The sequence below is a fragment of the Xyrauchen texanus genome, chromosome 2 (genome assembly GCF_025860055.1).
Source record: "Xyrauchen texanus isolate HMW12.3.18 chromosome 2, RBS_HiC_50CHRs, whole genome shotgun sequence".
NCBI classification, from domain to species: domain Eukaryota; kingdom Metazoa; phylum Chordata; class Actinopteri; order Cypriniformes; family Catostomidae; genus Xyrauchen; species Xyrauchen texanus.
In genome coordinates, this window is record NC_068277.1 from 6,460,335 (window position 1) to 6,475,621 (window position 15,287).

At 40.3% G+C, this 15,287-nt stretch overlaps 1 protein-coding gene across 2 annotated transcripts in view; it reads left to right on the forward strand.

Moving 5' to 3' along the window:
* Positions 1-15,287, forward strand: part of acsf3 (acyl-CoA synthetase family member 3) — a 66,216-nt gene that overhangs the window by 44,735 nt on the left and 6,194 nt on the right. For both annotated transcript variants that reach the window (XM_052092377.1, XM_052092385.1), the window contains 2 exons: positions 11,571-11,705; positions 11,780-11,891. In XM_052092377.1, the coding sequence (XP_051948337.1) occupies positions 11,571-11,705; positions 11,780-11,891 (247 nt within the window). The remainder of the gene's footprint in view (positions 1-11,570; positions 11,706-11,779; positions 11,892-15,287) is intronic.

A 15,287-nucleotide genomic window follows, 5' to 3' on the forward strand; every position in this document is an offset into this window, starting at 1 on the left:
AACGTATGAATTAATAAATAAATTAAATAATATGACGCATCATGATTTTCTGTCTCATTATTGCAACCTCTGTCTCTCTAATAACTACACTAATAACTGCATTAGTCTGCTGTCAGTGGCTCAAACCTCCGTTACTAACTCTAAAATGACGTTTTGGAATTAGCAACGGAGGCAGATTAGATGCGTAAGAAATTAGTCCTACATACAAGAGCGTTTTAATGACAAAAACTTGACAAACGTCTAGAATCACATCATCTGAACAATGTTTCGAGGTGTGGTAACTGTAGTATAGCGAATAATTGACTCGGGCGTTGAATTATTAGAATATGCACACCGGTAACGCCACTCGCCGCGTCGTGACCGCATTACCACCCCGGGTGTGCATTATTTTTCTAATAATTCAACGGCCCGTCGTCAATTATTCCTTACATAGACCCCGGTCCCATTTGAAGTTCCAGTAGTGTCTGGCAAACTGAAGACACTTGTGTTTGATGTTGGATGAGAGCAGAGGATTTTTTCTTGAAACCTTCCCGAATAACTTGTGATTAGGGATGTCACGATGTGAATTTATGATGGTACGATTATTGTCTGATTTCATGATTTTTACGATTATCTGCAAATGTCCCTATTATGCAACAATAAAACCCTCCACAAACATAAGACAACTTAAGTTTTATTGCAGCATTCGTTAGGACATGCATTTAGCATGTATATTCCTACTTCTAAGTTGAAAACAAGTAGGTAAAGTACTTGTATTTAAGTAGGTGCAATTTTCTCTATCTGTCCTCTGACACCAAAACGTACTGTACCTTTTCAACAAAAAAGTATGCATACCCTTTCAATAAATAGAAATAAAATTAAATATAAATAAAAAAACAATAACCAAAAATCAAAAACAACTTTAACTTAAACCATAGGTTTCAAATAAAATGGTGTCAGGCTAAGAGAACCTTCTTTCTTTATTCAATAATCTAACGATCAGCCAGATAATGGAGTTGTGGTGGCGTAGTGGGCTAAAGCACATAACTGGTAATCAGAAGGTTGCTGGTTCGATCCCCACATCCACCACCATTGTGTCCTTGAGCAAGGCACTTAACTCCAGGTTGCTCCGGGGGGATTGTCCCTGTAATAAGTGCACTGTAAGTTGCTTTGGATAAAAGCGTCTGCCAAATGCATAAATGGAAACGTAAATAATCACAGCACTTTTACGCTCGCTGACATCTTATTCACGTATGGTAAACTATTTGGAAGCATCGCATTGCTCTGCTGCCCACATTGTTCGAGAATGGTTTGAGGAACATGATGAAGAGTTCAAGGTGTTGCCCTGGCCTCCAAATTATCCAGATCTCAATCCGATTGAGCATCCACGGTGGCTTCACCTCGCAACTTACAGGGCTTGAAGGATCTGCTGCTAATGTCTTGGTGCCAGATACCAAAAAAAAACCTTAAGGGGTCTTATAGAGTCCATGCCTCGGCCGTTTGGCACTGTTTTGGTGGAATGTGGAGTACCAACAGCATATTAGGCAGGTGGTCATAATGTTTTGGCTCATAAGAATACGTTAACATTAGTTAATACAGCTTTTATTGACCTAGGTTAATATACTATTGTTTATTGTTAGTTCATAATACATAAACTTGTGATGGCATACAACATTTTTAATGATAAATTTGCATTTGTGCAACAATATGTAAAAATGTACATTTACTTACACTAATTAAAACTGTAAAAGTGTTGTTCATTGTTAGTTCATGTTAACTATTGTATTATCTAATGCTAACAAATACAACCTTATTGCAAAATGTTACCCTTATGTTTTTATATTATAATACAAACATTTGTAATTAAATGTTTTGTCTTTTCACTTAAGAATATCCAATAATAACACAAGCCCAGCACAGACTCACAATCCCTGTCAACATGTAATGTGTAAGCGCCCAGTGTGCTTTAAGGACATGGAGTCCGTGTTCTTCACCTGTTGTGTTTTCATGACTGTCAGTATATATCGAGTCATTCACACAGGCGTTCAGGAGGTGTGGTGGAGCTCACAGCCTGTCAGAGCGCTGTGTTTGTTCACTGATGTGTAAGTGTGCTGGACGTCAAGCATGGCCCCTGTCACACTGCCCTTTCCAGAGCTGTCAACTCCCCTTCAGTCTCCCATGCAAGTATGTGGGTGGGTGTAATTTTTGTTTACACACTTTGCTTCCAGCAAAACAGCCTATTCATGTTTGTTTAAGTGTGGCCAGGAGGTGTGTTTGTTGGTGTGTATGCGTAAATGTACTATACTAAAACTGTAAATCTGATGTACTTTTCCGAAACATAATCGGCAGCTGCCTTCTAAAGTGCAGTGCACACCAAATACTCGCTTAAATGCATACCTTGGGTCTTTAGTGACCCCGGGACCTTATTCTACCTCTTCTACCTGTTTATTGCTTAACCACCAAAGGTGTATAGGGTAGCTAGTGAAGAAATATATAATATTTGGCTGTGGCTCAGGTGGTAGAGCGGGTCGGCTACCAATCGCAGGGTTGGTGGTTCGAATCCCAGACCACATGGCTCCACATGCCTAAGTGTCCTTGGGCAAGACACTGAACCCCAAGTCGCTCCCAATGGCAGGCTAGTGCCTTACATGGCAGCTCTGCCACCATTGGTGTATGAATGTGAGTGTGGATGGGTGATTGGGACACAGTGTAAAGCGCTTTGGTAACCTCTAAGGTTAATTAAAAAAAAGCGCTATATAAGTGCAGACCATTTACCATAATGTCGATGTTTTTGCGCAACAGTGGTGAATTATCAGTATCCAATATCCTGAACACATATTATACATGCTATTTGTTCCTCAAGGTGGATCTGTTGTTTTAGTGATAATTAGTTTACATTTGACATAATCATAATAATAATAATAAGTAGCTCCCAAGCGAGACACTTACAAAACATTGAAACCCTGCATAACAGTCAAAGTCGTCTGCTTTTGAGATTGAGATGTTTATATAGAGAACAATTGAAAAAACAGTGTGGACAGGCACAAAACATGTTCAGTGTGAACGGCCCCTTAGCATCCTAACTAAATTAGAACTTCATTAGTGACCGATTTGAAAAGCTGTACATGAAAAATAGCATACCGCAAGGGAGACATGACACACAATCGTCCAGAGTTTGACATTTGTGTGTTGCAAACAGTCTGATACTATAACATTTACATTTACATTTAACATTTATGCATTTGGCAGATGCTTTTATCCAAAGCAACTTACAGTGGACTTATTACAGGGACAATCCCCCCAGAGCAACCTGGAGTTAAGTGCCTTGCTCAAGAACACAATGGTGGTGGCTCTGGGGATCGAACCAGCAACCTTCTGATTACAAGTTATGTGCTTTAGCCCACTACGCCGCCACCACCACTCCCTGATTCTACACCTGATTCCCGAGCGTGACTGCTGTGTGCATTTTCCATTTCCATTTTTATTTGTAACTAGTAGCACCTAATAAACATGCAAAAAAACAAAGTCTAGAGCAAATACTTTTCCTAACAATTGCTGTCCACATAGGTGGACAGCGAGACTAAGTTGTGACATTTTAAATAATACCAAGAAAGTCTTAAACACGCTGACTACCACCCCTGGAGTCGCAAGTCCGAATCCAGGGCGTGCTGAGTGACTCCAGCCAGGTCTCCTAAGCAACCAAATTGGCCTGGTTGCTAGGGTGGGTGGAGTCACATGGGATAACCTCCTCATGGTCGCTATAATGTGGTTCTCGCTCTCAGTGGGGCGCATGGTGAGTTGTGCGCGGATGCCACGGAGAATAGCGTGAAGCCTCCACACGCACTATGTCTCCACGGTAACGCGCTCAACAAGCCATGTGATAAGACGTGGATGCAACTGAGATTCGTCCTCCGCCACCCGGATTGAGGTGAGTCAATACGCCACCATGAGGACTTGGAGCGCATTGGGAATTGGGCATTCCAAATTGGGGAGAAAAGGGGGGAAATAAAACAAACAAAACAAAAAAATACCAAGAAAGTCAAATTTTATTCATCAAATTCTTGGAGTGTTGGTTATTCAAGTTTTTGAGACACTACAGACAATTCATCATCAACAATTTGCATAATAATTCTGATTCAATGTAATGGCCATTATCATCCAATCATACAACCATGTTATAAATTCTCAATCCATGTACTGATTACCATCGTCCCATGTCTGCCAAACATGTTGAGTGGTCCAAACATCATCAGCAGCCTGAAACTGAACTTTTGGATTTGGAAGTTTGGATTGAATGCACTTGGCTGCATAGAGAGCTATAAGATGCTCCCTTGCTCCCTGTTTAGTGAATGACTTAACCTCCAGTGTGCTGTCTGTCTGCACTGGTCTCAGAACAGTTCGAAATGCACCTTATTTTCATCCTAACTCCATATAAAGCCTCTGAAAGCAAAATATTTTAATATTTGGATGAACCCATTGATTCTCAATATGATAATGCACAGTAAATATATGATTTCTAATGGAAACCTTGTGCTGTTGTGCACATTTGTGTACAATATGTTAATGAGCGGTTTGCGATAAATGCATATCTGATGAAACTAGAGACTCTAATCTTTTGACTCAAACAGGTTTCATCGTAAAAACTTAATGAGGTTTCTTACTAGATGTAGCTTTGTTGCCGTTTCTCCAAAAGACAAACTCCGCTGTGGTCAGCGCCATGTTGTTTTATCACATATGTTGAAAATGTAACCCCTGACAGCCCAGAATTTCTTCAACTGAGATCAGTCGGTTTAAATTAATTGAAATTATGCGTTGCGTATTGTAAAACAAAAATACAACGCATGTGGACGTGGGGTCGCACGGGAATAATTAGCATAAAAATACATAAACACAAAAATGGGGTAAAATTGATTGAACTATTACTAAAGTAATACTTTTCAGCAAATGTAAAGTATGTTTAAAATCGACATTTCACAACTTTTTCGCTTAGTCCTTCCGTAAGTAACTTAGGTAACTTATTTTAGTTTAACTTTTTGAACAGCCTTCGTATCACGAGCGCACCTGTGATGCCTTGAAAAGCTCTCTAGATAAGCATCTTACGAGGTTTTGGAACAGTTCTTATATGTTTGTTAGCGTAAAAATTGGGATTTATACTGCAATATAGGCATGCAATGTGAAGGATGACTTTGCTTCAAATGCATGAGTTGTTTGTTGGATGCTTGCTCTTCATTGCATCATGTGTTCGTCCCTGTTTAGCATGCAACATGGCTGTGTTCCCTTAAACACCTCAGACAGGGGCGGGGGGCCTACTGCAATAAAGCTTCTTATCATTTTAATTAGGAAAGCCACTGGGCCGAATCACCATCCACCATGACTCCAGTAGGCATATGCCATTACTGCTGCAGCATTCATATCCACACATTAACATTAAACTTCCATTTCTTCTTTTCGTAGTTGGAGACGACTGACCTTTGGGTCTTAAGTCAACATGAAATGGCATTTGTAACCCATTTTACTTCCATAATGTTTCATATTTCTGAGTGAAACGGGATATTCAAAAAAATATTTGTATGATAGGACCCATTGAGAATTTACTTGATCGTGAAAAGTGGGCATTTTCCAATATAAAATGTACAGTCAATTGTTGGTTGAATTGTAAGACTTACGTTTATATTCAGTGAGCATATCTGCAATATATTGAGGTCCTAGCCCATTGAGTGATTTATATACCAGTAATAATACTTTAAAATCAATCCTAAATGTAACTGGGAGCCAGTGTAAAGACCTGAGGACTGGTGTGACATGTTCATGTTTTCTGGTTCTGCTCAGAATCCTGGCAGCAGCGTTCTGTATGAGCTGCAACTGTCTTATGGTCTTTTTGGGAAGGCCAGTGAGGAGTCCATTACAATAATCCACCCTGCTGGTGATGAAAGCATGCACAAGTTTCTCGAGGTCTTGACTGGAAACAATGCATCTAATTCTTGCAATATTTTTCAGATGATAGTATGCTGATTTAGTTATTGCTTTGTGTATATATATATATATATATATATATATATATATATATATATATATATATATATATATATATATATATATATATATATATATTATTTTTTTAAGATTTATGCATTTAAATTGTGACAAATTTCCTTTCAAATGAATGCGTAATCTTTTTTTAAATTATTATAAATTGATCACGAATGTGAAGTATTTAGGTTTAATTAAATACTTCACATTGAATTGATAATATATACATTTTGAAAAAGTTTAATCAGTTCAGTTTGATAGAAAATCATCTTACAACTAAAATGCACACATCTTTAAAATAGACTGAAAATCTATTTATTATTTATTAAGATATGAAGACTTGTTTGCATAAAATATATTTGGAAAGTTTCTTTTTCTTACCCCATTGGCAATTTTTTTAATTCTTTCTTGTTTTAAGCATAAACCTCACAAAATGTTATTAGATTTATGCTTAAAACAAGAAAATATTATTATTTAACTTAATTCATATGGAGGGCCAAATTACTACAAATTAAATCATTAAAATAATATTTAAACAAATCATTAAATACTAAATGAAATTGATCAAATTAATCAATAAATGCCCCTTGTATTTCATTTTAGCATTAGCATTAGCATTGTCTTTCTCATTTTCAGGATTACGATCAGGTTGGCATGAGGAAGCAACAGTTTTTTTAATAGTAATTTGGCCTTCCGTAAATTCAAAATATATATTCTGAAAACAAGTCTTAATATATTGCACAATTTGCTTCTCAAGTAAGTGCGTCTTGTTTTAAGGATTAGATCTTTTTTACTGGTAAAAAGACTTTTTTTGCATTATGGATTCCTAGAGAGAATGTCCATAAATTCCCAGCCACCCCCTCTCCCCTCACACACCAATCAATTATCTGAACCATGTCAAACACGCTCTCACTCTCCCGAATCATTTGCATGAGAAGAGAGCCATGCCACTGTGACAAAATTACACCCTGCGTTTTTGCGGGTGGGGTCATTTAAAAGAGGAACGGGGCGAGTGTAAATACATGCTTACTGCTGTGAACACCCAACCACTTTCCCTTCCACCCCGATTCGTCTCTCTCTCTCGCTCTCATCGTCTCCTTCACCTCTCCACCCCCTCCGCACCCCAGCCTATCACTGCGGAGCACTGGTCTGTGAAGAAATTCCCAATATCTAAATTTACACACTGTATCAATCTTGTTTAATAGACTGGAAAGCTTATTGCTCCAGTGCCGGGCGGCAAGAGAGGGCAGCGCTGATAAATTGTGCCGTCCCTACGACAGCCGCCCGTGATGTATAATGAAATATTTATGATTTATCCCAGCTAATAAACTGAAATGAAGAGCTTGATGTATGGGAACAGATGGGCCCTCTATTGACGCCACGCTCCTTGCTGGAGACAGAGAGAGAGGGATGAAGGGCGAGCGACAAAAAGATGAAGTGCTGTACATTTTAGAGGTTTATTGAGGATTAGAGGGAAAGCTGGTTGTTTTTTCTATGTACACATTATATATGTTAATCTAGGCATCAAAGTACAGCTGGAAAAGGAGTTTTTTTTTTTTTTCTATTTTAAAGTTTGCAGTCTATTTCTTTTTTCTTTCCAGGGACAAAGAGAAATCCTGTATTTTCTCAGAAAATGCATAAAAGCATTTGCAAGAAATAACAAAATAAATAGACAATAAACATGATGTTTTTAAAAGAATAAAAGCTACATTTAGGAAGAATCATGATTACATATAAATCTTGACTGTTATAACATGTTTATATATATATAATGAGCTCTTAGTGCTATTTGATGTACTAAAAGTATTTTGTATACTAAGGCTTATTTTAATTACCACAGAAGCCCACCAAATCTTAACTTTAACCAAAATGCAGATTGAGACGTATTTGTTTGCGCTTTTTCATGGTGTGTTCAAAGCGCCACTGTACGCTGGCGCTGCTGCTCTGATGCGAATCGTGAACGCAGCTTCACGATTGCTGTAACAAAGCGGATATTCACAATCTACCGGCAGGTTAATATTGTGGAGGATGAGATTTTAAGGGATTTAATGCCTATTGTAATGCATATGCAACATATGGGGAGACTAGTTCTTTCAATTAGTCAAACTCACACTTAGACTTTGGGAAACGTTTAATGTTACTTATATTTGGTGCTATTTGAGTGCATTTCTGTCTTTATGCTTTGCAAGGCTTTTATATTGCTACATATTGTTATGTTTACTTTCCTAAGATGGAAATAAATGAATTTTGACAAGAAAATAAGTATATACTATAGTGTCAAATCTCAGCACTTTTTAAAAATCGTGATTAACTACAAATAATTATGCAATTAATCACGATTCAAATTTTTCAGCATCTGATAGCACAATTTTGTTATTCAGTATAGACATAAAAATCGACATATTTCAACAGGAAAAACAAAATGTAGGCTTGGATTTTATCCATCAGAAAATTATTGGATCGTTAAAAGTGGCCTTTTGATTAAAAATCAAGAAGATGAAATGTATTAATGGATTAATATAAAGTATTAAAATGATTGAAGACCAGTAGTTGGACTGGTTACCTGTATTTAAAAATGACTTTTTTTGTTGTGGTATCGAAATTGGTATTGAGAATCATCAAATTGCTTTTATGTGTAAGCATCTGACATTATAATTGTGATGTACCCAAATTATTAGAATATCAAATAAAACTCTGAAACGAATCGAGAGCTTGTGAATCGGAATCGAAGCTGGTAATCTGGATTGATGCCCAGTCCTATCCAAGTCTCAACAGTATGATATTCTGGTCTCTAGATATGATTCGGGTCCAACCTTCAAAGTAAGTCTATGGGATTGTTTTCCAATTTGATCGTCATCTAGGCAAAAATCATTAGTTCAACTGCTTAGAAAAGGATTGGCTCACATCTCCTCAACAAGCCACATGATTTCATGTATCATTCATGTCGGTAGCACAAACTGTGCAGGATTCGAATAGTAGTACTTTTGTTAAATGAATATTAGCTCACTTGATAGCATTTGTGGCATAATATTGATTACTACCAAAATTTATTTTGACTCATCCCGCCTTTTCTTTAAAAAAAGCAAATATCTGGGGGGTCTGGGTAGCTCGGCGAGTATTGACGCTGACCACCACCCCTGGAGTCACGAGTTTGAATCCAGGGCGTGCTGAGTGACTCCAGTCAGGTCTCCTAAGCAACCATTTTGGCCCGGTTGCTAGGGAGGGTAGAGTCACATGGGGTAACCTCCTCGTGGTCACAATTAGGGGTTCTCGCTCTCAATAGGGTGTGTGGTAAGTTGTGCGCGGAGAATAGCATGAGTCTCCACATACTGTGAGTCTCTGCAGCGTCATGCACGACGAGCCACGTGATAAGATGCGCGGATTGATGGTCTCAGAATCGGAGGCAACCTCGCCATCACGAGGACCTACTAAGTAGTAGGAATTTGGCCTTCCAAATTGGGAGAAATAATTAAATAACAAGCTAAAATCTAGGTTACAGTGAGGCACTTACAATGGAAGAGAATGGGGCCAATCCGTAAACGTTAAAATGCTCACTGTTTTAAAAGTAATGCCACTTGACATAAACAAAATGTGCTTTACATTTTCAACTTTCCATTGTAAGTGCCTCACTGTAACCTTGATTTTTACTTTTTTAAAGAAAAAAACAGGCGAGTCGAAATAGTGGTAATCAACATAATGCTGCAAATGCTGTCGTTTAAGCTTGACTTGTATTTAACCCGGAAAATTCCTTTTATAAAGTGGTATGCTTTCTTTTTAATCTAGCTGGGTGGATGAAAAAGTGATTTCAGTCTCACCCATCAACTGTTTCGCAGATCCAACCAGTCATAGCCCCCACCCCACCCAGATTAACCCGAACGCACACGCTCAAACACTATAACCCATGACACACTGTCCTTAACCCTCACACACCTCTCAAACACACTCTCGTTTCTCAACTTCGCATTGCCCCAGCTGGTGCTCGGCACTCAATAATCAAACACGCTGGACTTCCAACACCTTCATCCAACTCTCTTTCCTTCCTCTCTTTCACACTCACCTGCTAAGACCCATTTCCTGTCCTCTTCATGGCCCCAGAGCACCTGAGCTCCAACACTTCATGGCTACGTTCAAGCAGCCCATGTTGTCGAGATTGACAATCGTATTAAAAGGATAGTTCAGCCAAAAATTTCAATTCTGCCATAATTTACTCACCAACTATTGCTATTTCAAACCCGTATGACTTTCTTTCTTCTGTGTAACACAAAAGAGAAATTCTGAAGACTGTGCTGGTCACTATTTATATGGAGGGCTTTCAAGCTTTAAAAAAAGAAACAAAAAGCCAGCCTGATCTCTGGCTGCAGTTTCCAAGTGAAATGTCCAGCTAGGGGGCGCCAAAAGTGAGTGAAATGGTGAATGTTAGATGGAGGTTTTAATGAGTAATCAGACATCCCTAAACTAAAACTTAAGACTAAAAAGATGTGTTCAAAAAGATAAATGAGAGTAAACAAAACTGACATCCTTAACCAAACCTGACCGATAGTGTTATTGTTGCAAATGCAACATAAAAAGCACATTTTCTGAAGCAACCTCGTAACTACCCGTGTCAACTACCCGTGCTTGACTGGTCTCAAACCACGGTTTTCAGAGTCCAAAGACCTCTGCACTATCAGGTGAGCTACCGCGGGAGTTGATCACACTTGAGTAAGTGTTAGTGGATAGGTGTGTCTGTCATACAAGCAATAAAATATATAATTTTCTAAATGATGCATTAGATTAAAAGTGTTTTGATGTGTGTGAGTAACAGAGCGAAAAATACGTGTTTATAAGGTCATAATCAGCCGTTGTACTCGTGATTTGTGATTTGTATGGGGCGGCTGTGGCTCAGGTGGTAGAGCAGGTTGGCCACTAATCACAGGGTTGGAGGTTCGATTCCTGGCCCACACGACTCCACGTGCCGGACGTGTCCTTGGGCAAGACATTGAACCCCAAGTTGCTCCCTATGACAGGCTAGCGCCTTGCGTGGCAGCTCTGCCGTCATTGGTATGTGTGTGAATGTGTGAATGGGACACAGTGTTAAGCGATTTGAATACCACTAAGGTTAAAAAGGCGCTATATAAGTGCATCTTGTACTACTTTTTTCTCGTCATTGACTTGATTGAAGAGATTCACACTGGTCCTACTGGTCCAGGCAACTTGTAGTATGCACCTCCTCTGGGGCGAGGGGTAACACTACTTTGACTGACAACTGTAGTATATACTGTGTTTTAGGGTGGTAATTAAACTCCAGCTGAGCAGGTCTGTGCAATTGCACTGAAGATCTTGAGCTTGGCTACTGGGTATTATTAGAGTTTAGACCAATACACACAACCCTTGTACCTTTAAAAGGGACAGTACATCCAAAAATGAATTATATCATATATCATGTGGAATGGATGTGGAAAATACTGTTTGCATCTCAGCCCCATATGGACTCTTCAGTGATTAATTGAGGCACAGACCTCCATTATACTGGAGAGCAGTGTGAGGGCAGGTCTCTCTGACCGCTCTGGATGCTCTTTCAGGGGACACTGCGCTTTACAGAGATGGCGTGTACTGGATCATGGGCCGTACATCTGTGGACATCATCAAGAGCGGAGGATACAAGATCGGTGCACTTGACGTGGAGAGGCATCTGCTAGCCCACCCTGACATCACAGGTACATACAAACATTCACACAAATATGCTTGTAAAAGGAGGGATGAAATCTGGATTGTTTTTTCTGTTCTGTAGATGTGGCTGTGATTGGTGCTCCAGATGCCACCTGGGGTCAAAAGGTCACTGCGGTTGTTCAGCTGAGGAAGGGCAAGACGCTGACTCTGTCGGAGCTCAAGGTCTGGGGCAGGTAACTCATCTTGCGGAAGCAAACTTTTGACTATCAGCTTGAAATCTGCTCTACTTTGCACTTGAGTCCAATGAGACCATCTGACTGGCATGTAAAGTGACCCTTGACTAGAGAAAACAACCAAGAGCTGGCAATTTCTTCAAGGGGCGTGCATGAAACTTTACAGCTTTACTCATGTTTATTAATTATGTGATGTTGCACTTGCCCAGTTGTCCTAAATGAGTGGTAATTCTACTATGGTTACCATCTATTTACCTGTTCAGGCCTATACAACCAGTTGGTAGAGGCTTCTGCTTGGCTTTTAAATCACCATTTTACATGGACAAACAAAACAAAACTCATAAAATTAAATGATACAATTATATCATATATGTCCTTCATTTCATCCAACAAGGCTGAAAAACTAAATTTTTTTTTTTACCTAAATATGATAAAAAATTCTAATTTTATTCCAATTATATTTAAATTTGAACTACATGATTCCAGTTTGGGGAAGAAAAGCTATTTTTTTTTTTTTTTTTTACATCAACGCTGTCTCAGAAGTCCACAAGAAAGCACAATAAATAAATATAAACCAAACTGCACCATGTCATATTGTTTATTGCAAAGAACATACCTGCCCTGTAACAAAAGTACATCCCATAATAAACTGAAGTGCATAGAATTAATCATCAAAAGATTTAGCCAGTTCATATTCTCAAATCTTAAGAAATTAAAACGAGAAAAGAAACACTTCAATAGACAGTTCTATGTCAATGTATTGTTATTATGGTATTCGGTTGTCAAGCGGCATTTTTGGCATAGACTCACCGTGGCATAGCTTCGCCGTGTTAGCAACATGTAGGGCTGGGCGATATGAGGGTATATAGAGTGGCGATGTTAACATGTATATCGTGATAGATAAATATCCATTTGTGCTGCTTTTGCATACCTATCAGTGGGCAGGACTGAGACTGAGAGAATTGAAGAAACATGGACAGGGTTTTTCCGGCATTGGAAATTCAACAACATTCATCTTGCGTTCGGCGTGTCATATAGCATAAATATGTTTCCCATCTTCTCGTGCACATCTTTGATCTCTGAAGAATACAAGTGTGCGTGATTCCAGCAGGATTCCCGATATTTGTGCTCCAGAGACAGGAGAGCGCAGAGCGGGATCAGATGTGCTACTCAAACTTCCCACCCCTAGTGACACATAACTGAGTCTATAGCTGCAATAGGGGCTGTTTCAAACAGGACGCTAGATGGAGCGCAACAGAGTGGAACAGAACACCAGGATATCAAGGCACACTTCTGGAAAGGAAACACCTTTCACTTGACACTTGACACAGCATTTTACAATGCATTGCTTATGCAGTGAATTAATTTGACAGCATTGCATCAGACACACCATTCTGTACCTACACTGATGAGCAAACATCTTATATGCTGTTGGTCCTACGCGTGCTTCTAAAAAAGCGCCGACCCACCGAGGCATGGAATCTACAAGACTCCGGAACGAGTCGCGTGGTATCTAGCACCAAGACATTAGCAGCAGATCCTTCAAGTCCTGTAAGTTGTGAGGTGGAGCTGCAGTGGATCGGACTAGTTGGTCCAGCACATCCCACAGATGCTCAATCAGATTGAGATCTGGGAAATTTGGAGGCCAGGGCAACACTTTGAACTCTTTGTCATGTTCCTCAAACCTTTCCCGAACAATGTGCGGAGTGTGGCAGGGTGCATTATCCTGCTGAAAGAGGCCATGAAGGGGTGTACCTGGTCTGCAATGATGTTTAGGTAGGTGGCATGTGTCAAATTGACATCCACATGAATGGCTGGACCCAGGGTTTCCCAGCAGGACATTGCCCAGAGCATCACACTCCCTCCACCAGCTTGTTGTCGTCCCACTGTGCATCATGGTGCCATCACATCCCCAAGTAAACAGCGCAAACGCACACGGCCATCCACGTGATTTAAAAGAAAATGGACACATCGGACCAGGCGACCTTCTTACATTGCTCCAAGGTCCAGTTCTGACCTCACGTGCCCATTGTAGACACTTTCGACGGTGGACAGAGGTCATCATGGGCACTCTGACTGGTCTGTGGCTACACAGAAGGTTGCAATGCTATGTGTGCTGTGACACATTCCGTAACGGTCTTAAATTTTCTGTGACTTGTGCCACAGTAGACCCTCTGTTGTTTCGGACCAGACAGGATAGCCTCCGTGTCCCTTGCGCATCGATGTGCCTTGGGTGGCCAACAGCCTGTCGCCAGTTTGTGGTTTGTCCCTCCTCCTACTGTCGGTAGGTACTCGCCACTTTAGACCGGGAGCACCTCACAAGCCTTGCCGGTTCAGAGATGCTCTGACCCAGTCGTCGGGCCATAACAATTTGGCCCTTATCAAAGTTGCTCAGGTCTTTCCTCCCGCCCATTTCTCCTACATTCAACATGTTGACTACGAGAATCGATTGTTCGCTTACCATCTAATCTACCCAGATGTTGACATGTGGCCTTTTTAGGAGATGACCAACGTTATTCGCTTCACCGGTGAGTGGTCATAATGTTTTTGCTAATCGGTGTACACCTCCTTTTACAGCTCCGACTTACCCTAGTTGTCAGAACATGATACGCCCGGACAAAGTCTGACCAGTGTCCATCACTAACTAGCAAGACAAGCTTGAACTTACTCAATCTCAAATAGGCAGGTGATGAAATGCTGCTGAAATGCACCAGCAACTTTGTTACGAGTTGCTTATAGTGGAGCGCAGCGGTGTTTTTGGAAGTGTAGGGCTTGCGTCAGTGTGTGTGTGTGTAGCGTATTGAGTCAGACATGAAGCCAGACTCCCTCAGGACTGATGAGGATTGTTAAAAACCCTGGTATATATAGCAATGACCACAAATCCATGTAGAAGTATTTGTTAAAGAGCAAGCTGCAACAACATAAATGTTGGGTGGGAGAAGGGCTGGGACATTGTGATCTTTAAATGTGTGCAGGGTGACAACTGTGTCTTGTATTGAGCAATTGGCCTGTTTATTTTCTTTCTCATTCTCTTTGTTTTTCTAAATGTCACTTTTGCATTTTTTGCCCCCATGCACACTGTCAGAAGACACATGTCCCTTTACAGGAAGTAGCTCAGAGCTTGCTCTTTCCCTGTATGTGTGAGCTTCATATGGTGTGGGGGTGTTGGTGATTGTGTGATGCTGTGTGTGTGCGTGTGTGTTTAGCGGCCATCCCCCTGACCTGTCCCTTTACCCACCAGCACAGCCCAGAGAAGAGCAGGATGCATGGAGAAGGAGAGAGAGAGAGAGATGCTCACTACACAGTGTGTAACAGTAGCTGTCATCCTGCATATCCATCATTCTGTATATGTCATAAGGAGTCGAGAGGCAGGATATGATGAGCTGGAAGTGACAC